Source organism: Telmatherina bonti (assembly GCF_933228915.1).
Source record: "Telmatherina bonti genome assembly, chromosome: 5".
NCBI classification, from domain to species: Eukaryota; Metazoa; Chordata; class Actinopteri; order Atheriniformes; family Telmatherinidae; genus Telmatherina; species Telmatherina bonti.
The window spans coordinates 31,922,843-31,944,728 of NC_136623.1; the positions used below are offsets into that span (position 1 = coordinate 31,922,843).

General features: G+C 38.0%; 2 protein-coding genes across 4 annotated transcripts in view; both read left to right on the forward strand.

Annotated features, from left to right (window-relative positions):
• Nucleotides 1-970: 970 nt before the first annotated feature.
• ttk (ttk protein kinase) lies at nucleotides 971-14,053 on the forward strand (the record flags this gene model as incomplete). Its single annotated transcript, XM_079241162.1, has 24 exons — nucleotides 971-1,058; nucleotides 1,261-1,483; nucleotides 1,578-1,684; nucleotides 1,769-1,909; nucleotides 2,058-2,172; nucleotides 2,268-2,343; nucleotides 2,449-2,564; nucleotides 2,910-2,997; nucleotides 3,110-3,218; nucleotides 3,314-3,536; nucleotides 4,071-4,177; nucleotides 4,664-4,807; nucleotides 4,942-5,093; nucleotides 5,366-5,511; nucleotides 7,012-7,138; nucleotides 7,311-7,403; nucleotides 7,512-7,669; nucleotides 7,769-7,920; nucleotides 8,008-8,132; nucleotides 9,586-9,660; nucleotides 9,770-9,946; nucleotides 13,633-13,729; nucleotides 13,818-13,903; nucleotides 13,985-14,053. 24 exons carry the CDS (start codon nucleotides 971-973, stop codon nucleotides 14,051-14,053), a joined length of 2,994 nt encoding a protein of 997 aa, XP_079097288.1.
• Nucleotides 14,054-16,479: 2,426 nt separating this feature from the next.
• The window catches only part of bckdhb (branched chain keto acid dehydrogenase E1 subunit beta), a 72,457-nt gene continuing 67,050 nt past the window's right edge, over nucleotides 16,480-21,886 (forward strand). For all 3 annotated transcript variants that reach the window (XM_079241431.1, XM_079241430.1, XM_079241432.1), the window contains exons 1-2: nucleotides 16,480-16,716; nucleotides 20,177-20,254. In XM_079241431.1, the coding sequence (XP_079097557.1) occupies nucleotides 16,521-16,716; nucleotides 20,177-20,254 (274 nt within the window). In that variant the 5' untranslated portion in view covers nucleotides 16,480-16,520. The remainder of the gene's footprint in view (nucleotides 16,717-20,176; nucleotides 20,255-21,886) is intronic.

A 21,886-nucleotide genomic window follows, 5' to 3' on the forward strand; every position in this document is an offset into this window, starting at 1 on the left:
GCCGGAAATCAGCAGTGCAAACGTATGTCGTCACATAGTCACCATTTGTATATATATATTTTTTTTTACATTCTAAATTACCACCCAAATTGCGCTTCTAGTGGTTACCCACTAAATTAATCAATACCCAATACGGTTGCATTTTTAAAAGTTATCCAAATATGCTAAAAAAAAAAAAAAAAAAAAAAAAATAAATCTAAAGTTTGTGTTCTGGACTTCAAATAAATTTTGAAGAATATGTCATTTGATAATATGAAAGAATGGATTTATCATTTTTCCCTATATTTGTGTGATGCAAAAAACAAATATTTTTTTTATTCGTGTATGAAAAAAAAAACGGTCGCAAGGGAGATGCTTACGTCATCCTAAACTACCCAATCAATGCACGACGTGAATTTACGTAGAATATTTTAAATCTGGCAGTTGGGACAAACCTTTTTGTTTTGCTTTTCTTCAGCGGACTTTTTTTTTCGTGAATACGGCTGTAACGACAACATAAACAGTAAGATAAGTTTAAATTACCTTATGCTCTCTCTTAGTTCTCTTTAAGACTTGTTAGTGGACTTTGAGGTCGTGTGGCGTGTATTAGTTTTGCTCACGGAGCTAGTTATCGCTGATCACATATCCATATGTTAGCTAGTTAAGCTGACTGTTAGCAAACTGTAAATACGAAAGTGAGTACTTTTTTAATAATGTAGAATTATTTTGATTTGTCCGTTTACAGCGTTACAGTATTATGCTTAGCATTTCTGAAAGTGCAATTCTATCGTCTGTAGGGAATAATTTAACTTAATAACATTCTTCTATCCTTGCGTGCGTTACTAACTCGTCATCTTTGTTGTAATTTTGATCTGTCCTCTAATTACTGATCATATTTCTAAAATTTTACTTTATAATAATATTTGCCATTTTAGATAAACTTGTGAAAATGTTTAATAGACGCATTTGTATGTATATCTGCTCTTTCCAGATGGAGGAAGAGGAGCATACTGATAGGATGCAGCAGCTGGCCATGCTTTCCAAAAAGCTGAACAAAATTAAAATGGAACTAAATGAAGGTAATGGAAGTAGGATTGTTACTGTAAGATCCATGCATGTCAAAATCTACGTTTCTGCTTTTTGCAGTCATAGTTACTTATATAGGCTATTATGAATTGGCTTTCATTATATTTTTTTCCTGTCTGTAAAGCGTCTTTAAATGGCATTGCCATGATAAAGCTGAATTGAATTTAATTGAATAACACCTTTCAATTCTTTTAGATGACACGGACAACATCAACCAGATCATCAGTTCAAACTCCCCTGACTCTTGCTTCTCATATTTGATGGACCTGGAGAAGAACGGGGACGTTTACATGGATAATAACCATCTCACCAGGCTCATAGACTTTTACACCAGAGTATTCTCCAATATGCCACTGGGGAAGCATGGTCAGAATGAGAGTTATGCTAGGATGTTGGTCAGGTTTGCAGAGCTGAAAGCGTGAGTATGGTTGTTATTCACTTAGCAATAGAAGCAGCATAATTTTGCTGTGCATTAAAAAACATTGAATATTTATTCTTTGTTCACCTGATAGAATTCAAGATATCAGTGAAGCGGAGGCAAACTTCAGTGTGGCAAGATCTCACAGCCCAAACTTTGCATTTGTCCACGTTGCACATGCGCAATTTGAGCACGCTCAAGGTAGCGGCACGTTGTTTTCTGCTCTTATTGTGCTTATGTGTTTAAATTGTCATGACATTTATTATATTTACTTTACTTTACCAGGCAACACAAAGAGAGGCATTCACATATTGCAGGATGCTATCAAGGTGGGGGCAAAACCAAAGGAGCTGATAAAAGCGGCCCTGCAGAGCATGCAAGCAGGGAAAACTTTTTTCTGTTCAGAGGATAAGGAAAATGTGCCATGTGAGTATTCATTCATTCATTTGTTACCTAATGTTTTTATTTAATTTGCAGCAATCAAACTAATGTTTACGGTCTAAAAACTTTATTTTCTTCTACGTAATCATGTTTGTCTTATCTGCACATTTTTAAATGTTTTCTTCTTTTTCAGTATTGTCAAAGAACAATGTTCAGGATTCTATCAAAAAAGTCTCTGAATCTCAGAAAGTTAGCAGAATGTCAGACGGGACAGGTGATTTGCAGCTCTCCAGTATTTTCAGTTCAGGGTAAGATAGAAGCTGCTTTTAAACATTATGATGGTTTCTGTTGAGGTTATATGTCTGACTTCTAAAATATTTTATTTTTGTTCTCTGGTCATCAGGCTGGAGTCCCTTTCTTCGGATGAACATCTACCAGGTTGGAGATCAGGATCACATCGTAAGAAAACAGCTGGCATGGTGTGTTTCAGTCTGCAGAACCAAACTAAAAATGTGGAAGATAATGGCTCTCTAAACAGTATTTGATGAAGGTTTAAAGTCGTGTATTTACATTTTCGATTACAGCCGGGGAGAGGGCCTGCTCTACCTTTTTCCATTCCAGAAAATGATGATGATGATGATGATAAGAACATCAATCTCTACAAACGAATCGATGCAGCTATCCCCACCAGTTTGTCCAGGTATCCTTAGATAACATGTTATTAGTTTGTTTAAGTCTTTGTTATGTGAGATGGGTTTAAATTCCCCATATTATTCATTTACATCAATGGCAAATTGATAATTTTATGAGGTCTTGTACATTAATTTTAATTTGAGTTGTCTTAACCTTCTATGGTTTCAGAGCTGTTTTTAACTGTTTTTTTTACACCTAATGGGTCACTAGACTTATAAAGCAGTGCTGAACTATGACTCCCACTACTGTCTTAAAGTGTAACTCTTAGTCCCCACTTTGTATGCTAATTCCAAAAAACAATTATGTAGTATTACCATTATTATTTTTTCCTTATTTCTTTGTCTTGTCTCAGGCAAACATCTGGCTCAAATATTGGCTCAGTATTTGGACTGCCTTCCTCCAAGAAAAATACTGAGGAGAAGCATATGATCAGTTTTCAAGTGAGTACAATTAGACTTGTTTGGGTTTGTGCATGTCAGACTTCATTTCAGTATCCATTTAAATTTGAGCTTAAAAGAGAGGATTGAGTCTTTTTACCCACTGTGCTTTCAGCCACCAGCTCTGAGTCCAGAATACAGCCACTGGGATGACCAGGCATCTATTGATTCTACCACTACACTACTCCACACACATGCCCCAAGAGACCCCTTGACAACAGAAGGTTTCCTTCAGTTTGTTGAATTTGCCGCCAGATTTTTTTTTTTTGTCATCAAAATACTTAATCCTACTTCTCGCAATGTTTTTTTTCTTTTGCAGATTTAACTTTCAGTTTCGATCAGATCATCAGCTCCAAGTCTCCTGAGTCGTGTTGGACATATCTGGTGAACCTGGAGAAAAGAGGCAGCCCTCAGACAGACATTAACCTGCTTAATAAGCTCAAGAACTGTTACTCGAAAGTTTTTGCCAGGCTGCCAATAAGACAGTACAGTAAAAACACCAGCTATGCAAAAATACTTGTCAGATATGCAGAATTAAAAGGGTGAGTCTGGTTGAAACTTTATATCTGTTATAGTTTTATGATGTTGTAAAGTGTGAGTTGGACTATTTTCACAAGCTGTTTCTGGTATAAATCAACCAAAAGTTAATCTGCTCAAATTTAAGCAGATCACAACAAATAATAGCACTTTTAACGGTGTAATTGATGTCACTGTACAGTTATGTTTACATTGTCAGTATGACCTCTGCACATATCAGACTCAAAGACTATTTACACTGGTGTTTAATATCGATATCATTCAGATTATAATATAAAACACCAAAAAAAAAAAGTTTATAGATAAAATTGTAAATAAGCATTAAGAGTTAGTATGAATCTAGTTAAGTGTGAATGAGACACTGTGAATGTAGCCAGACTGAAAAATGATATCATAGTTTATTTGCACTGAAATGTTTGTATGTATTTTTAAGGCTCAGTTATGTTCGAACTGAATTAACAAGTCATTCTAAAGATTTTTATTCCATGTCAGATTATTCTGCTGCTTCCTAACTGTCTCTCCATGTTTTCCTCCTGCAGATTTGAAGATCCAGATGAAGCACGGGACCACTTCATAGTTGCAAGATCCAACTGCAAAGGGTTTTCCTTTGTCCACATCGCACATGCTCAGTTTGAAGCGTCTCAAGGTGTGCCTCCTTTTTCCTTGTCGTTTTATTGACATTCACTAATTTCTGCAGTTATTTTAGTTCATTTCTTTCTGATTAATGAAGTACTTCCTAAGTCAGCAGGTGTTTTGAGAAAGAAAATTTAGTGTTTTTACATCAAGGATGAAACAAGGTTAACAGTTAGAAAATGTCTTTAGCTACATTCCTGTGTGACGTTACGTCCCTCAGTGATCAAGCCATCAGCTGCACGTATTTCTCTCCACCCTATTTGTATTTTGTGGTCAACATATTAAAACGTGACCCAAAACGCACTATAATTATAAAAAATAGGCTCTTGATTCTGTTGATGTTGTGAAAGTAAGTTTATTTTTCCTAAATATCTCATGTTTTAAAAACCGCTGACCTTCTATTTCATATAGGATTGTATGTTTTATTTACCTGCCTGGTGAAGTTGGTACTTTTCAATGTAACACTTGTGCAAAACATCTTGTGTTGTCTCTCTTTTAGGTAATCTGATGAAAGCGACTTCGATCTTGCACAAAGCCCTGACATTGAATGCCAGGCCAGTTGAGCTCCTGGAGACGGCCATGTGTAACCTTAAATGTGGGGAAAAGCAGCTCATGTCTTCCATAGTGGAAGAACCTCTCCCAGGTAGAGATTCATCGATGTTGTCTCATCTTACTGTCCAACTAAAAGCAGGAAGTACTGCTCTTTTTATAGTTTAGTTTTCTTCTATTTGGCAAAATACTCTTATTTCTTTTAACTGTTGCAACTATGTGTTGTAGGTAGTGTGACTACCTGTATGGGGAACCAGGACGTTCAGCTTCCCATGCGGATCCCTGCGAGTCGTCCAGTAGAACAGCCGAAACCCACCAGCAAGGAGTCTTCATTAGATAGGAAGATCCCAACTCTCATCAATCGACATGTTTCCCCAGAGGTCTGTTGGTCTTTTTACCACCAAGAGCTATTTTATAATCTGACAGGACACCTTTCTGCTGCTATTTTGTTGTCCAAACTAAAATTAGTCAGTGTTGAGTATTATGTTTATTAAATGTCAAGCAACTGAGACTGACACTGAAAACTTCATCAAATTGTCAAAATGTTCTATTCTGTGATGTTTGCACGGTTTATGCTTACTATATAAATAACTTGTACTCAGAGCATTCCATGAATAAAATCTTGTTTCGTTTTATCCCAAAACTGTTTAAGGATAAACGGACAACACCTCCTGATCCCAGATCTGTTGTTCATCGAGTGGAGTCTGTCCCAACTCCGTCCTTTCAACTTCCATCCAGACTTAATCCACAAGCGGTCTGCCAGACACCGAATGGCGACAGGAACCCAGGTGTAAACAGGTAATATCTAAATCTAATATCTGAACGATTTATTAGTCTGCCATTGTTGTTTCAGTCAGAGGGCATGATGGGTAACAGGTAACCATGAACAGCTCTGGACTTTGTGTGTGGAATTTTTAATATGTGAACGTCCTCTGATTTCGATCTAAGAAACGGCCTCAGTCATCCCACAAAAGTGACTCTAAGCCCACTTTAAAGGGACCAAATCCAATAAGTGGGTTACAAAACAGTGCGTTGTAGGTTCAGTGCACAGTATTGTGGGTAAACAACCAAAACATATATGTGTATGGGACAACATGCAGCTCCGATGTGGAAGAACACGGGGAAAGTTCTGATAGAAACTGCTTGGATCTGACACATCTCCGTGTTTAAGTAGTAGAGCGTTATTTAAAAGGTCTGATTTGTTTGAGTTGTTCAGTGTGAATGTGGTCTCAGTCTGAAAGAATGTTGCCTCCCCCCAACTTCTGTTTCTGGTCCGAAATTGTGGAATGAGCTTCCCCTCCACATTAGACAAGCCTCCTCCCTGTCCATTTTTAAAACTCATCTTAAAACCCATTTTTATTCTTTTGCTTTTAACCCAACGTAAGACAGCTTCCGGTCAATGTGCCTTATTTTTATTATTGGTTTTTACTTTAGTTTGTTTTATTGTTTTAATTCCACATTCCTTGTATGACCTCTTGTTTTTATGTTATTTATTTGCATTTGAACTGTTTTATTCTGTTTTTCATTTTTGCCGATAATGTACAGCACTTTGTTTCAACTCTGGTTGTTTTAAAGGGCTTTATAAATAAAGTTGAGTTGAATTAACAAACAGCATTGTAGTCTGGCAGACTATCCTGGTGTAAATACACCCTCACTGCACAACAAGTGTTTTGATAAAGCAGCGCGTGATGCTGCATTTAAATGAAGTGAGATAAAAGAAGAGTTGTTGTGTTTGATTTGTTGACAAAGACATTCAGTAACCAGGGAAGTCTAGTTGAGGAGATGACTACTGGTACTGATTATACCGTTTTTGTTCCCTCTGCTATCTGGGAAAGCTGTAAAGAGCTGCTTTATTCACACTGTTTGGTCTTCAGTGCAACACGACACTAACTACCTTTTATCCTGACCTGTCAATGGTGTTAAGAGTAGTATAACAGCAACAGTCAGTCATACATGACTCAGTCCATTGCACAGATGAAGTAATGATGTTCTCTGCTGTTCAGAATACGTTATGAACACTGAGGATTTTGAAATGATGAAAGTATTTTAGCTGTTTGTCACAAAGCTGTTCAGTAAGGTGAAGTTTATTTAAATGAGTATTTAATGAAAAAAAATCTGTTGCTTCTGTGGATGTTTTATAAAATATAAATTAATACATCATTATTTGTTGAAATACATTTTACTGTACTCACACACCTTGTTGTAAACCTTTGAAAATGCCCATTCGGATAATGGATCAAATTGAGCAGGTCTGATAAATGAGTTGTCGACTAAATATATATTTAATTTACTTCCCAGCTTCATTACTCCTGTTGTAAAGCGAGGTCCTGAAGTGTCGTCCACTGCCATGGCAGCCCACAGAGCCCGACCCGTTCAGCAGACGTTCACTCCTCTGAATCAGTCGCTCTCCTTTCAGACCCCGCAGGTACAGCTCAGTCGCCCCCTATTTCTGAGTTTTATCTTGTTTACTGCCTTCATTTTCACACATATGTAGGTAAAGTTGCATGAAAACTTACAAGTCACAATAGTTCATCATTACTTATCTGGAAGTAATGTTGTTCTTTGTCTTCACCCTGAAATTTTCATTCTCGTTGTAGCCCTCCTTCAGCAATTTGTCAAATGAAACCATCACCATTAAGGGGAAGCAGTTCATCATCCTCAAGAAGATCGGATGCGGCGGCTCAAGCAAGGTTGAAAAAGAAATGTCATCAGAAACCTTAAATCATCCACTGCTCAAGTTCGCTTTTTTTTTTTTAATATATATGTACTATGAATTTTTTTTCTGCTGTTGTTTACAGGTCTACCAGGTCCTTGACAACAAAAAGCAGCTGTTTGCGGTGAAGTACGTCAACCTCGAGGAGGCTGATGCTCAGACAGTAGAAAGTTACACAAATGAAATTGAACATTTGAACCACTTGCAGCAGTACAGCGATCAGATTATAAAGCTCTATGATTAGTGAGTACATTACCTCTTAAAAAAGACAACTTTATTAATTCTGATGATGTAATCTGGATCTCTGTGACAATACCCGGATGGTTCCACGTGTGTTTGCAGTGAAATAACCAACCGCTACATCTACATGTTGATGGAGTGTGGGAACTTGGATCTGAACACGTGGCTGCGAAACCGCAAAACGGTGAACCCACTCGAGAGGAAGTTCTTCTGGAAGAACATGCTGGAGGCCGTTCATACCATCCACAAACACGGTTCTTCATCTTTCCTGCTGTTTTTCCCCACGGTCTTAGTAGAAGAGTAAAAATCTTTATTTGTGATATTTCTGTGTTTGTGTGCAGGTATTGTCCACAGTGATCTGAAGCCAGCAAATTTTGTCATAGTGAATGCTTCGCTGAAGTTGATCGACTTTGGCATTGCAAACAGAATCCAACCTGATGTGACAAGCATCATAAAAGACTCGCAGGTTTGTCATACAGCAAACAGATGCATTTCTTACACTTAACTTTGATTTGTAGTGTGAATCATCACATTTTTTGAGTTGTTGGAAGATGTATGAAATACACACTTGCAGGTCGCTTGCAGACTTATTAGTTCTTAATGACACAATGCATCATACAGTTGCAACATCTTTCTCTGCTTGTCCTCCAACCAATCAGCTGGAACAGACAGCCTCTGAGCTCTCAGGAGGTTTCTCCCATCTGCAGCCATGAACTCACTCAAAAGGAAAAGTCGTGGTTCTCTTTAGGGATGCACCGATCCACGTTTTTGGAGTTCCGATGCAAAACAGATGTCTGAAATTGTAATATCTGCAGATACCAATACTTGGCGATACCAAATCTGTTTATGTGAACATTATTTGTGACTATTTTTATTATTACTGTTATAACTGTAAAATGTTATTAGGTTGTAATAAATGACCCATCCTTTCTGAAGTAACACTGCCAATACAAACATAATAACATTACAGATCTAACAATTGCAACAATTTTTGTTTTGATTTGGCACATTTTACCTAAATACAACCATAAATGTGTGGCTTTGAAACAAAGATCTCGCTTTAGTGTAACAAAAAATGTCACATTTTAACATTCAAGGCATTTATTTCTTTTAAAACATGTCCGAAGCATGTCATCAAATACATCTGCTCTGGCTTGACTAGTGTGGTATCGGTACACTTTTATTAATACCAAGTACAAGTACACACGCTTGGTATTGAGCCTCGGTGCATCCCTAGTTGTCTTACACCCTGGTTTTGCCATTAACTTAAAAATATTTTCAAGTCTTGTTTAAGAAAACATTGTTTATAGTTCATATGAGACGTAAGTACTGGATTTTTATCAGAAACAAGATCCAGAAATCTGTTTATAATTGTTTTACTTCTAAGAAGTTGACATTTGTATTGTATAAATCCACAATAACTGACTGATCATATTTCATAAAACAGCATTAATATGGTCTTTTATTGCTCCAAAATAAAACAGGAATGGTCCAATGTTTAGAAAACCAAGGTTTATTTATTTAACTTGTATCTGATGAAGGAGTATCTCAGTAATGTGGGGAAAACCTTAAAGAATACAACGATGATGATGATGATGATTTGGAGAGCTCATTGGTCCCCATCAACCTCAGAGAATCACTAGAGTTGTTGTAAAAGATCTCGATGTTAAGTTCAAACCTGAATCACTGATACATCCGTGTTGCTCTGGTGTTTTCACAACATCTTCAGCCCAGATAATATTTTACATTCTTCAATCATTCAGAGTCTGTTTGCATCTCGTTTCATTATACTTAACATATGACGGATGGATGGAAACTTTTTAGACTGAAATTTAGTCGTATCAGGTAGAAACTCCTGTTAGGATGATAAATGCAGGTTAATAAATAGAAAGTGTGTAATATTTGACTGTTTATTAAAGGTGGGAACCCTGAACTATATGCCCCCTGAGGCCATCAGAGACACTTCATCCCAGTCTGGAAAAGCACGCTCAAAGGTATGTGTCGTCACTTTGGATGATTTAATAGTTTGTTCTGTAAATTCTGAAAGCAGCGGGACATAAATAGAACAAAATGAAATGATGAATTACTTGATTTGTTGTACAGATCAGTCCTAAAGGTGACGTGTGGTCCCTTGGATGCATCTTGTACTGCATGACTTATGGGAAGACTCCGTTCCAGAACATCACCAACCAGATAGCCAAGCTGCACGCCATCACTGATCCCTCTCATAAGATCGAGTTTCCGGACATATCGGAGAAGGACTTACTGGATGTGTTGAAGGTGAGTGTGACAAAGCCACCTTGTCACAGACGCCCAAACCAACACCCACCTACCTGAATGAGTCGCTGTCTGTGAACCGTAGCCACCGTCTGCCAGGAGAATCACCTGTCATTGCCAGAATTGTTAGGGGTGCACACTTAATAGTTTCGTTACTGATATCTGGTTACGGGAGGGGAACGAACAGGGGTGTCCATGTCAGCTGGGGGGTGGTGTCAAACAGATTCCATGGTTTTCCGATGGTTTTATGGCCGGATGATGTCACAATGCAGCAGTGACGTCACCTGTGTGACCCACTGAATGCAGCAGTACTCCAGAATATTATGTATGTTTCTGTAGGTTTCAAATGTGGGAAATGTTGATGAAGTTTCCACTTGTTTATTGTTTATGGATATGTATAACTGGCCCTGCAATGGACTGGCGAGCTGTCCAGGGTGTACCCTGCCTTTCGCCCGTAGACTGCTGGGATATGCTCCAGCTCCCCTGCGACCCTTCATCGGACTAAGCGGTTAGGATAATGGATGGATTGATATGTATAACTGTGGGGATTTCAGGAAAGACTGTTAGTTGTGGTAATTGGGGAAGTTTCTGTTGGGGTGAGGCTTAGTATTGATAAGACGCGCATTTTGGAGTCAGCGGGTGTGGAGAGGTAGGAGTACAGAGCGGAGCGTGGGTGGAGTGTGTTTTTGGAGCTGGAGGTTTTTGGATGAAAGATTAGTGTAAATATTCATATTATCTCACTGTAAATATTGCTGCACTTTGGGTGATTTACAGGGAGTTTAATAAACCACCTCAAACCAAGTCCAGACTGCGCCATATTTTTGGGGAACAACCACAAACCCCGTCACAGTGAGACATCAGGACTAGACTTAGTCTTTTTATTTGTTTGTATGTATGTTTTGTTTTTTTTTCCCAGAGAGCTATTTTAAATAAGGCAAAATGATTGGCTGAGTTGGAGGCTGCCAGATGAATCCAGTTTCAAACACAAAGCATGCATATACTTTATTGTTTTGATAGCTTTGTTGATGTTAACGGGGCTTAAATTATTCCAGCACTGTGCCAGATTTGCGGCGTGCAGTTTTTGTGCTGACAAAACACACAAAATACCATTTATTACATTAATATGCATAGATGTGGACTACCAACATGCTGACTCCATCTACCAATGCTGTGGATGCAACACAGTTTTGCTCTGTCTAATACAATAATAACCAATCAGAAGTTGAGCTGGACATTAGAGTGTGTGTGGTTGAGAGATTCAGCTTGCAGGTTAGATCTGAACTGAACCACAGATTGACATGATGGCGCAGAGAGGTCGATGGGCTGCAGTAAACATTAAATAAGCCTGCGATCAAACTACATACATAAGTTTTACCGGCAGGATGGAGGGAAAGTTTTACAGCCTGGCTGACATCTATCTGCTGGTGGAACTGTGTTCACCTGCATGAGCATGTGTCTTTCCACATGTTGGTGGAGGAAAATGTACGACTATGTCGAGAAGGGCTATGCAACAGGCTACAACTGTTCCACGGCTTATTTACTCATAAATAGTAAAGCCTGTAGTGATATGCAGATTAGTACTGAAATATTTATTCCTCCAAAACCAACATTTGTGTAAATAAAGTTCCAGGATAGGTAGGACGTACTGCTTGAAAAACCGCAGCAGCGTGGTTCACACACTGCTCTGTGATCAGTCCTACACGCAGTGTTGATCGAGATGTTTCAGCTCCACAAACCAGAGGACCAGAAGCATCCAGAAACACCTGGAAATTGATCAAAACACAGAAGCAGTGATGAGGCCGTATTAAGAGGAGAGGAGGAGGACAGTTGCTTCAGAGAGGAGACGGGCGGTTCTCCGGGTACGTTGATGTTGTGGGAAAGTGCAGTTCAGGTTCTGTGAGAGGAATAAAAAGTAGAGCTGGTGCATATTTGTGGCACTGTCACTGGTTTGGAGGAAGTGATTTACACCTGTCTGCTACTGGCTTAATGTTGATGCTGAAACAACAGAACAGCAATAAATATGATTATGAAGCAAGTAAAGTAAATATTACTATAAATAACTGCATGCAGTCAGCCTGGAGTAATATGTCCCTGAGAGCACCTCAGTTCCACAAGCCATGTAACCTGCAGAGTAGGTCATTATTCAGACCAGGGGTCTCCAACGCCGGTCCTCTTGACCATACCATCCTGCAGGTTTTAGTGTTTCCCCGCTGTGACACACCAGTCCCAAATCATTGGCTCATTAACAGGCAGGTGCAGACAATGACAGCAAGTTGTTGACATCATTTTGTTCTCTCGGACGTGTTTGAGGACAGTTCTTGACACACCGGTTTGGCAGAACTTTTTTCTTGCGGGGCTGCGAGAAGTATTGTGTGATTGGTCGGACATTGGAGGTGGGCGTCGTTAACACTGAGAAAGAATGAAGCGGAGTTGCTGCTTCCGTATGTTTGCTGTTGCCGGCAAAACGGATTGTTTTGATAAAACAGCTTATCGAGGTGGTGAGAAAGTACGAACATTTTTACATGTGGCAATAAAACACTCGGACCCAGCCGCATGCACGACCCGCCCTGCCGCGGACAAAGTTGCTCCTTAAATATGAAACTAGAAAAGCACGCAGAGGGCGGAAACCTCCGCCAAGCACAATGTTAAAGAATCCTTTTAAACAATTCCTGGATCCAAACGGTGATCTGGATCACCACCAGAATTAAATCAGTTCTTCATTTTTACATTTGCAACAACTCTTGAAATATTTATAAAAATCCATCCGTAACCTTTTAGGTTATCTTGAGCAAAAAGACGCCGGGGAAAACAACCTCCTCGGCAGAGGTAACAACCGAGTTCATTGCACATGAAAGCAGTGATCCCTCCCCGCTGCAGACCTGCTTCTCGTGGAGTATGTATGGACCTGCCGAACAAGACGTTTTTTCTAGTTCTTGCAGCCTTGAGAACAAGAACTCAGTTCTTTCTTCTCGTGGAGTATGGAACAAGCTTGAGTGTGCTGAATGAGTGTGTGTGTGTGTGTGTGTGTGTGTGTGTGTGTGTGGGGGGGGGGGGGGGGTGAATGTGACAAGTAGTGTAAAGCCCTTTAAATGGTCTGCATGACTAGAAAAGTGCTATATAAGTACAAGTCCATTTACCATTTACATGAGACATTAAAATGGTGTAAAAGAAGAAGAAGAAAAAAAGCATAAACGGTATGGGACGGGTCTAGAACTTTGATGTGAGATATCAATTGGTCAGGTTTGGTCATCATAGTACTTTTGGGTCGGTGAAATTGGACCGTTCAGGACTCTGGTCTTCGAGTTCCTAATTTTACTGCAATGTGCCAAATATTCACTTTCTGAATAAATTCTGTTTTTTTTCTGCTTTCACAAACAATGGTCTGCGTAACTTCCAGCATCTTGATGCGGTTTTCACTTTCTATTTGGTCGCTGGATAATCTGTTTGCAAGCGACCCAAGATCCCTTCATTTAAATCGGACTAAAGTTTGCTTCTTAAGTCGGCATCAGAATGCGGTTGGTGTTCACACTGCATCAAACAAAGCGGACCACCGTCTGTTGAAAGCAAAGTAAAGAGCCTCAGTATGACACTAAGACAGATGGACCAACTTGATGTTCAGCACTTGAAAAAGACACGAAGACTCGTTTGTGATGTAAAATACAAGTTATTTTATTGTCTGCTTTTCACAGCGATGCTTGGTACGAAACCCCAGAGAAAGAATCTCCATTGCAGAACTGCTGGAACATCCGTACCTCCAGCTGAAGCCACAAGCATCACCTGAACCAGGTACATGTCCATCGTAGGAAAAACAGTTTTCAAGGAGGAAATGCTTCTTGTTTTCAATGTTCACTCGTATTTAATTTATCTTTTTCAGAACGTCCTTCCAACAGTGATCTCGAGAGGATCTTAACAGATCTGGCAGCCCTCCAGTCTCCTAACAGCATCATCCGAGCTGCCAATGTAAGCGCAATCTCTGCAGAACGTCCTCACAAATACTGGGCCTCCCTCTTGAAATGCTAACTTTCCTTTTACTTTCAACAGAATTTGGCCAAATTGTGCAGCAGTGGCAGGAAGCTGGATGTTGCAGAGTGTGCAAAGTCATCCTTTTAAAAATTCAGAAGAATGTGATGTGGAGGTTTTTTTTTTTTTCTGTTTTTATTTCACCTTCTCATAACCACTTTATTTCACCTTCTCATAACCACTTAAGAACAGTTTTCTCTTGCACAATAATGAAACTAACAATTATATTTCTCAGCTTTAAACAAAACAAGTTTGTGGACATTTCCATTATTTTATCTTATGCTTATGTTAGACTTTTTCCATTTTTATTGAGCCTGTCCCATATTTTCTTGAACTCATTTTGTTATCCACTGAAACTTAACAATGTCTTAGTAAAAAAAAAAAAAGGAAAAAAAAAAGACTTGGGAAGTTGCATCTTTGACTATTGTGCACGCTCTTATTGTTGTCTTTTATATTCATACCTAATAAATTACTGTGGCCTGCTATTGCTGTAACTTACCACGACTTTTTAAATTAATTTACATGAAGGATACGCCATTACTCCCTTAGGTGAATTCAATTTGTCACAATATAAACTGATACTGAAATACATGGATATAGATAATAAATATGTATAGGTTAATAAATAAATGTTAAAACTTATTTGAGACACTGTTAGTTGGCTGGAAGTGTCAGAGGTGTGGTTAGGGGTTAAGCTTGTAGCTTGGCTCCATCTGAGACATTTTTTCTGTTTAATGACCCAGATTAAACCACCTGTTGTTAATAAACTGCATAACTCAGTCCGGGACATTGGAGTCCAGAATACTTTACATTTTCCATCCATCAGTTTTCTTAACCGTTCAGTCCAATACAGGCTTGTGGGGAAGCTGGAGCCCATCCCAGCAATCACTGGGCGAGAGGCAGGAGGCCCTGAACAGGTCACCAGTCCATCACAGAGACAAACAACCATTCACGCACACACACACTCCTAGGGACAGTGTCGAGTGACCAACACGCAACCTAACATGCATGTCTTTGGATGGTGGGAGGAAGTTGGAGTATCCAGAGAGAACATGAAAAACACACTTCAATCCCCCCCCCGAAGCTCGAACCAGCAACCTCCTTGCTGTGAAAACCAACTTGTGTTCCAGTGTCCTTGTCAGAACCCCCAAGTTCATCCATTTGCCAGTGATTACATATGTCTCTATGGTGATGAAGGGAAGAAATGGTTAACTTAATCCTTTTTCCATATATTTAAAATATATTCCAAGAAATTGGTGTATGAGCTTATATTGGAAAATCAAGAATTAAGCTTTACAGGTGCCTGATATCTATCTACCATCTCTCACTGAGAGTTTAAACCAGTTAAAATAATCTGCAGTGGAGCAAAGCTGTGGATTAGGTAGTAGTAACCTCACAAAATGCAAGTTATGTTCAGAAATTGCAACTTTTCTCAACAAAACTTGGAAAGGCAGTTTGGTAGATAAAAGGAGAAATCAAGATAGCAACGTTTATTGTGCTCTGCAGGATAGAAATGACTAGTATAATCCCAGTATCCAGTCTAACTGAGATGAATGGGTGTAAAAAAAAAAAAAAAAAAGAAAAACAAAGTAGGTGAACGGAAACACCGGCGCCAACGTGAGCATGCGCAGTGTGACTGTATGTAAACCGTCATAGCAGGCACACCGCCCTCCTTTTTGACCAATCACGTCGTTTATCTGCTCATACGTTGACCGAACGATGGCGAAGAAGAAAGAAGAATTCTCACTCTGTCGTAATTAGCGGATATTTCACCGCATACCCTTATAATTCACCTTAAAAGGAACACTTTTAAGTTTTATATGAGGACTTATGGTATTTTCTGTCCATATTTATGAAATAATTTCCAGCAATTTGAAAACATAACTTAAACAGACAACTGCAAAATGATCCATTTCTAAAATCATTTTAAGGACGTTGATGTAAGCTGGAAATGCAAACATTTTGCCCTATCCAGGAGCTAAATATTAGTTAAAACTAATAATTTATTATATTTAATTTTAATGACAGGAAACTAGGGGTGGGAAAATCGAATAGAAAAATTGAAAATCGGTATTTTTTTGCTTCACAATTTTAAATTTTTTTTTTCAAATAAAAAAATTAATTACTATAAAATTGATGTCTTTTTTTTTTTGTTTTGTTTTTTTAATTTATTTTCATTCTTACTTGTCTTCTTGGGCATTATAGCAGCAGTATGATGGTCTGGCTACTGTGTTGTTTTTTTCCTAATAGAAATCAAGAAAAATGACTTGCAAAAATAAGTTTTATACATTTTTTTGTTTGTTTTTAATCAACAAAAAACAGCAAAATCGAAGAATTGCGAGAATTGCAATTTAAATCGAAACCCAAAAAAACCAAAAAAATCTGAATCGAAACGGGATAAAAGCATATCGTCACAGGAAACCCGCAGCGTGTAAGTGGGTAAGGACTTCGTAATGCAGGCCACCCTTTCCTCGTTTGAGTGATGCTCTTGTCTTTCACTAGAGGATCTTTGCATTTTGAACAGCCTTGTCCTTCCTGCTCAGCCATAATAACAGTGATGGCGGCTGCTGCACGGTTTTTCATCCGAGGGACAAACTCGAAACTTTCCATCTCCGGTGTTGGCACCGGGGGTCAGAGCTCTTTTGGGGCCACCTTACTAAAACTTTCACCGAACTGCAGCTCCAATCCAAAAACACAACGAAGACATGCAGCCCATTTTATCTTCCAGCCTGACCCTGTCCCTACAGAGTATGGTGAGTGACTGGTTAGCATTGGCTAAGTTAGGTTTTATTAAAACACGTGGGTTGGTGCAGGAATATTACAGAATGAATAAGTCAGTGGGCAAGAAACTTGCATAAGATGCTAAACCCCAGTAGTCTGAAAACAGGTGCAGCACCGGTGTCGGTCATGGTCCCGCTGTTGGGTTCGGTTCAAACTAAATGTTTTCCTTTTATTATTTTATCTCTGGAATCACATTTTATTCAACCCCCCCAAGTAAAAATTAACATGCAATTATAAAGAAAGAAAACCAGCCATGATTAAAACAGGTAATTGATCTATGTTCCCCACTTTAAGTTACCAGAAACCACCAGCAAACTGATTTACTTTACATGTTAAACATACATGTTAAATCAAATCTGCTGCTTCATACCATAGACTGTATATAGTACTGTATATTATAATAATACTGTATATTATGTATCTTTCATATACGGTCTGTGCTTCATACTGAGCTGAGCAGCATTGCTCAGATCAACATAAAACATTGAAGTCTTGAGCCACTCCTCCTGTCTTTATAAACTTAACGTAATTAAATGTGTGTTGGGTGGATTATGTCTTTGTTGTCTCAATATTTCCTGGCAATAATTATAAAGCAGCTGGAAAGGCTGATTAATTATCTTCTTAAATAATTATACTTTTGTGAGGGAAATATTTATGACAGCCTTGCCAAATTCATTCCATTAAAGTCAAACATCTTACTAGGACTTTGGCTCCTGTTGGGATTGGATGGTCTGAAGGGACAAGACAAGAGTTTGGTAGTAACAAGTTACATTTACTTAAATAACTTTCTTTGAAAGATCTACCGGTACTCCGAAGAGTAATTTTACCTCATCATATTTTTACTAGAGTAAATTTTTGAAGATTTTCCACTCCTACCCTGCCAACACATAACTCCTTCCTTTATTTTCAATAACTTATTCTGTTAGATTTGCTTTATTTTTGCTCGAGTGATGCTGCCCGATTCACCAATGAGATGCCGTAACAAATGTCACATGACTCTGTTTCACCAATGAAACATAGGCATGCAGAAGAAATGGGATTCATGGCTCCTTTCAAAGAGCCGTTCAAAAGACTGACTTCTTATTAATTTCAGAATTCATCCTGAGGTCAATCATATTAATTATCACTTGTAGCAGTTCTAAGTAAAGATTTAGTTCAGAATCAGTCAAACTTACACGTCCTGTTTTGTACCCTATTGATTTGAATTATTCTGAAATACTTTTTGTGCATTTTTGTGCCCTGATATATAGATAAAATAGGTTAAAGTGGAAAAAGTTATGATCAACTCATAAAGATTAATTTGTATTGAAAACAGGCTATGGCGAGCATGCTTTTTTTTTTTTTTTTTTCTCTACATAAAGGCCAAATCTGTGTTGTACAAACTTTTGCTCCATTTTAAAAATTGATTTTGAAGGATTTTGTTACCACAGGGGTGTCCAGCTCCGGTCCTCGAGGGCCAGAATCCTGCAGGTTTTCCACATTTCCCTGTTCAGACTCACCTAACTCAAGTTAATGAGTAGTAGAACTAAATTAGTAGTTAAAAACTTTGTCTGTTTGATCCACCTGGTAGCCAGGTGTGTGGAACAGGAATATATGGGAAACCTGCAAGACAGCGGCCCTTGAGGACCAACTTACTGTGTTACCAACAGTAAGGCCTGAGACAGGTCTGAGAGTTGCATCTGAACCTGCAGTTGATCCATCTTCTGTTGGCTGAAGCCTCATCAGAAACGGTCTCCATGGCAGGGTGGCTGTCAAAGTCCTTATCAAAGAAGGTGAAAGGTTGAGGTATGTCAAGTGGCAGAAGAGCTGGGCAGAAAATCAGTGGCAGCAAATCTTACAGAATGATGAACCTCAGAGCCCAGACCTCAACATCAGTGAAGCAGGGTGGGATCCTCTTGATGAGAACAGAAAAAAAGGCAGAAACAGTCCACGAGTCTTGAAAAGTCCTTATAGACACCTGGAGACTGTTTAACGAAGAGATCAGGAAGCTTCTTTTAGGAGGTTTAGGCTGTTTTTTTTTAAAGATTAATTGTGTTCATACCAGATAATGAACTTATTAGAATGGTAAAATCTTAGTTTTTGTTATATTTTCAATTGATCACTTCATCTATTTCTAGTTTTATATGAAGTAATGAGTAGTTCAGGTCCTGCATGTTTTTATATTATAGTTTTTATTCAGGAAGAAAAAGTCTTTGAAGCTGTTTTTAAAGTGAATGTTGTCCTCAGAAAATGTAAAACTTATGTGGAAAAGTGAGGTCAGGATGGCCATTCATTTAAAAAAAAAAAAAAAAAAAAAGCCAATGAAGACCAAAAGTGGCTTGTTGTAGCTTTTACACAATGTTTCCACCCAATGATACAAGAGGCTTTCTTAGCTCCCTGCTCACTGTTATATACAGTTGTGCACATTATACACATATATCATGTGTGTGTAAATATATATATATATATATATATATATATATATACACATACAGTTGTGCTCATATTTATTCATTTCATTAACGAAGGAAAAAAAACAGCTGCATGTAAAATAAGCTGAAATTGACTAAAGTAATAATAAAATTTTTTATGAAAATCATTATTTTCCAATTAGAAAAATATTTTTAAAAAGCAAACAGAAAAGATCATCTATTACATATTACATCACTTATAAACTAATATTTAGTTGAACAATCCTTTAATGTTTTCGCTCCAGTCAGGTGTTTTCTGTTCCTCTCAGTCAGACTTCTGCACCTGTTGACAGGTATTTTGTCCCACTGTTCAACAGAAAAATGCTCTAATTTGTCCAGGAACAATTTGTTTTTGTTTTTTTTCTTTCTTCAACTCGATTAAATGAAAAAAAAACAGTGTTTTACATTATTAAGTTATATTTTTGAAAATTTTTATTTATTGTTCCTTTTTTAAGTCTCCAGTTATTTGAGTGACTGATGTAAATTCAGCCTTTTCTTTAATGAAAGGGGATGAATAAATATGAGCACAACTACACACACACACACACACACACACACACTCTTTACTGATTGTTACCAGTGTATTATATATTACATAGTTCAATGCAGGTTATTCATATTAATAGAAATGAAAATACCACATATGTGCTTATTATAAGTTCATTTACTTGAACTTATAATACTTATCTTCGATTAAAGATATTTTAAGTGGCTTTATCACAAACACACACACACACACACACACACCAGAATGTTGTCTGATGTCGTGATGGTCCAAAACGGTACATGACCTCGCAGAACCCCGACATGCACGGTGGACATTTGCACTTTATTTCTTCTTTCTTATTCACCTCATGTATCGTTGGCAGCTTTGCTGTGTGGATTGTATTTTTATTGCAGTAACTGGGGTGTTGAGTTGTTGTTGTGTACTGACTGAAAAATACAAAGCCTTCTTTTATTTCTTTTTTTGTTTTTACTTTAGGCTCGACACAGAAGATGAACTTGTTCCAGTCAATTACAAGTGCCTTGGATAACACCCTCGCTAGTGATCCCACAGCAGGTACGATACCAAAACAAGAAATGGAAGCTTTGTTGTCCTGTCAGGGCCGGCCCAAGCCTCTGTGGGGCCCCAAGCAGGACTGGATTCTTATTAAATGAGCACTGGATGAGGAAGACAGACTGCTCTGCCAAGGATGGGGATAAATCTGAGATGGAAAAACAACAAAAGCCATCCATGTTAAATGTCAAACCAGGAAAATATAAAACTCTTAATTCAATTTATTTACTTGTAATAAGAAACATAAGTCTGCCAGTAGAGCAACTGGAAATTGTTTCTATACTTGTATATTGATATACATTTGTATAAAATCAACAAGTCTCCTGTCAAATGATTGTATCTTTTAGTTAATAAGTTGAGTACACATTAAATGCATACAGAGACATTATTATCTCACCTGATGCTACAGTCTCCGCTCAGCCTGAGAAGATGGGACTGTCCCTGGACTGACTACAGAACTCCTGCAGACATTTCATTTCACTTTTGAGCATCTTAATGCAAAAAGACGTTTATTTTATTTTGTCTTGTGCACCAATAGTTAGCACAAGCAACATTTCTCACGAATGCATATAAAGCTAACTGGTATGTGAGCAAACTGTCGTAATGGCTGTTGTTTGTAAAGGAAAAACATTTTTTGGCAAAATGGATGGATAGATAGATAGATAGATAGATACTTCATTCTTCCCCTGGGGGGGATTCAGGGTGTTAAAAGAATTTCTTTATAAAAAAAAAAAGATGAAATTAAAGATTAATATTAAACAGTCTATTTGCAGTTTAATTAGACTTAAAATTAGAATTAAACATTCAAATCTAAAAAAAGAATTGACCCAGAGTAGAGAGAAATTAGATACAAACACAAAAGCTGTTTCCTTAGTAGTTTGCTAACTGTCTCATCAGACAAAAGAGACTTATTAACTAGCTAATTAGATATACTCCGCCAGTTGGATTAAAATGTCAGATATTTAGGGATTTTTTTTTTTTCTAACTGTGAGGCAACTCACTCGTATCTTGCAGGTTTTTTCTCCCCTCCCTTTTTTTCCCCCTGTCCCTGAAGGATAAGTACTTTTTGCGAAGTTGTTTAGTTCTTCCACCCCCTCTTTAGATGTGCAGGTTGGACAAGGAGCTCGGAGCAGAAAGGTAGCAGCAACGCTACTCTAGCAGCTCTGTGTTTTGTATCAATAGACATTTGATGATATATCATCAGTTGCATTTTTGAATCATCACTCACACATGTAAAAAATTATTTATAATAAAAAATAAACAAATTGATCTTTTTTTTTTAAAAACTAAATCCTTGGGGGCCTCGTAGTGGTGATTGAGACCCTTAACAGACCCTTAGTTTGCCGATGACTTGGGGGCTCTGAGTCCTGTTGACTATTATGGTGGTTTTAAAGATATTAATTTTATATAATGATTAAATACAGATCTTGTGTGATTTCTAAAACCTGTTTAATATTTTAGGATTAAGAAAACCACTTGTCAGTAAGGCAAATCTAAAAAGGATTCAGATTGAGGATAAAGATGAGGCTCAGGAGCAACTGGAAAAAGGTTATAGGATCTGTCGGGTCCAGATCAAATTCTCTCCAGACTGATGATCTAAGACACTTCCTTGTGAAAGTAGTTCATGGTTAGTTG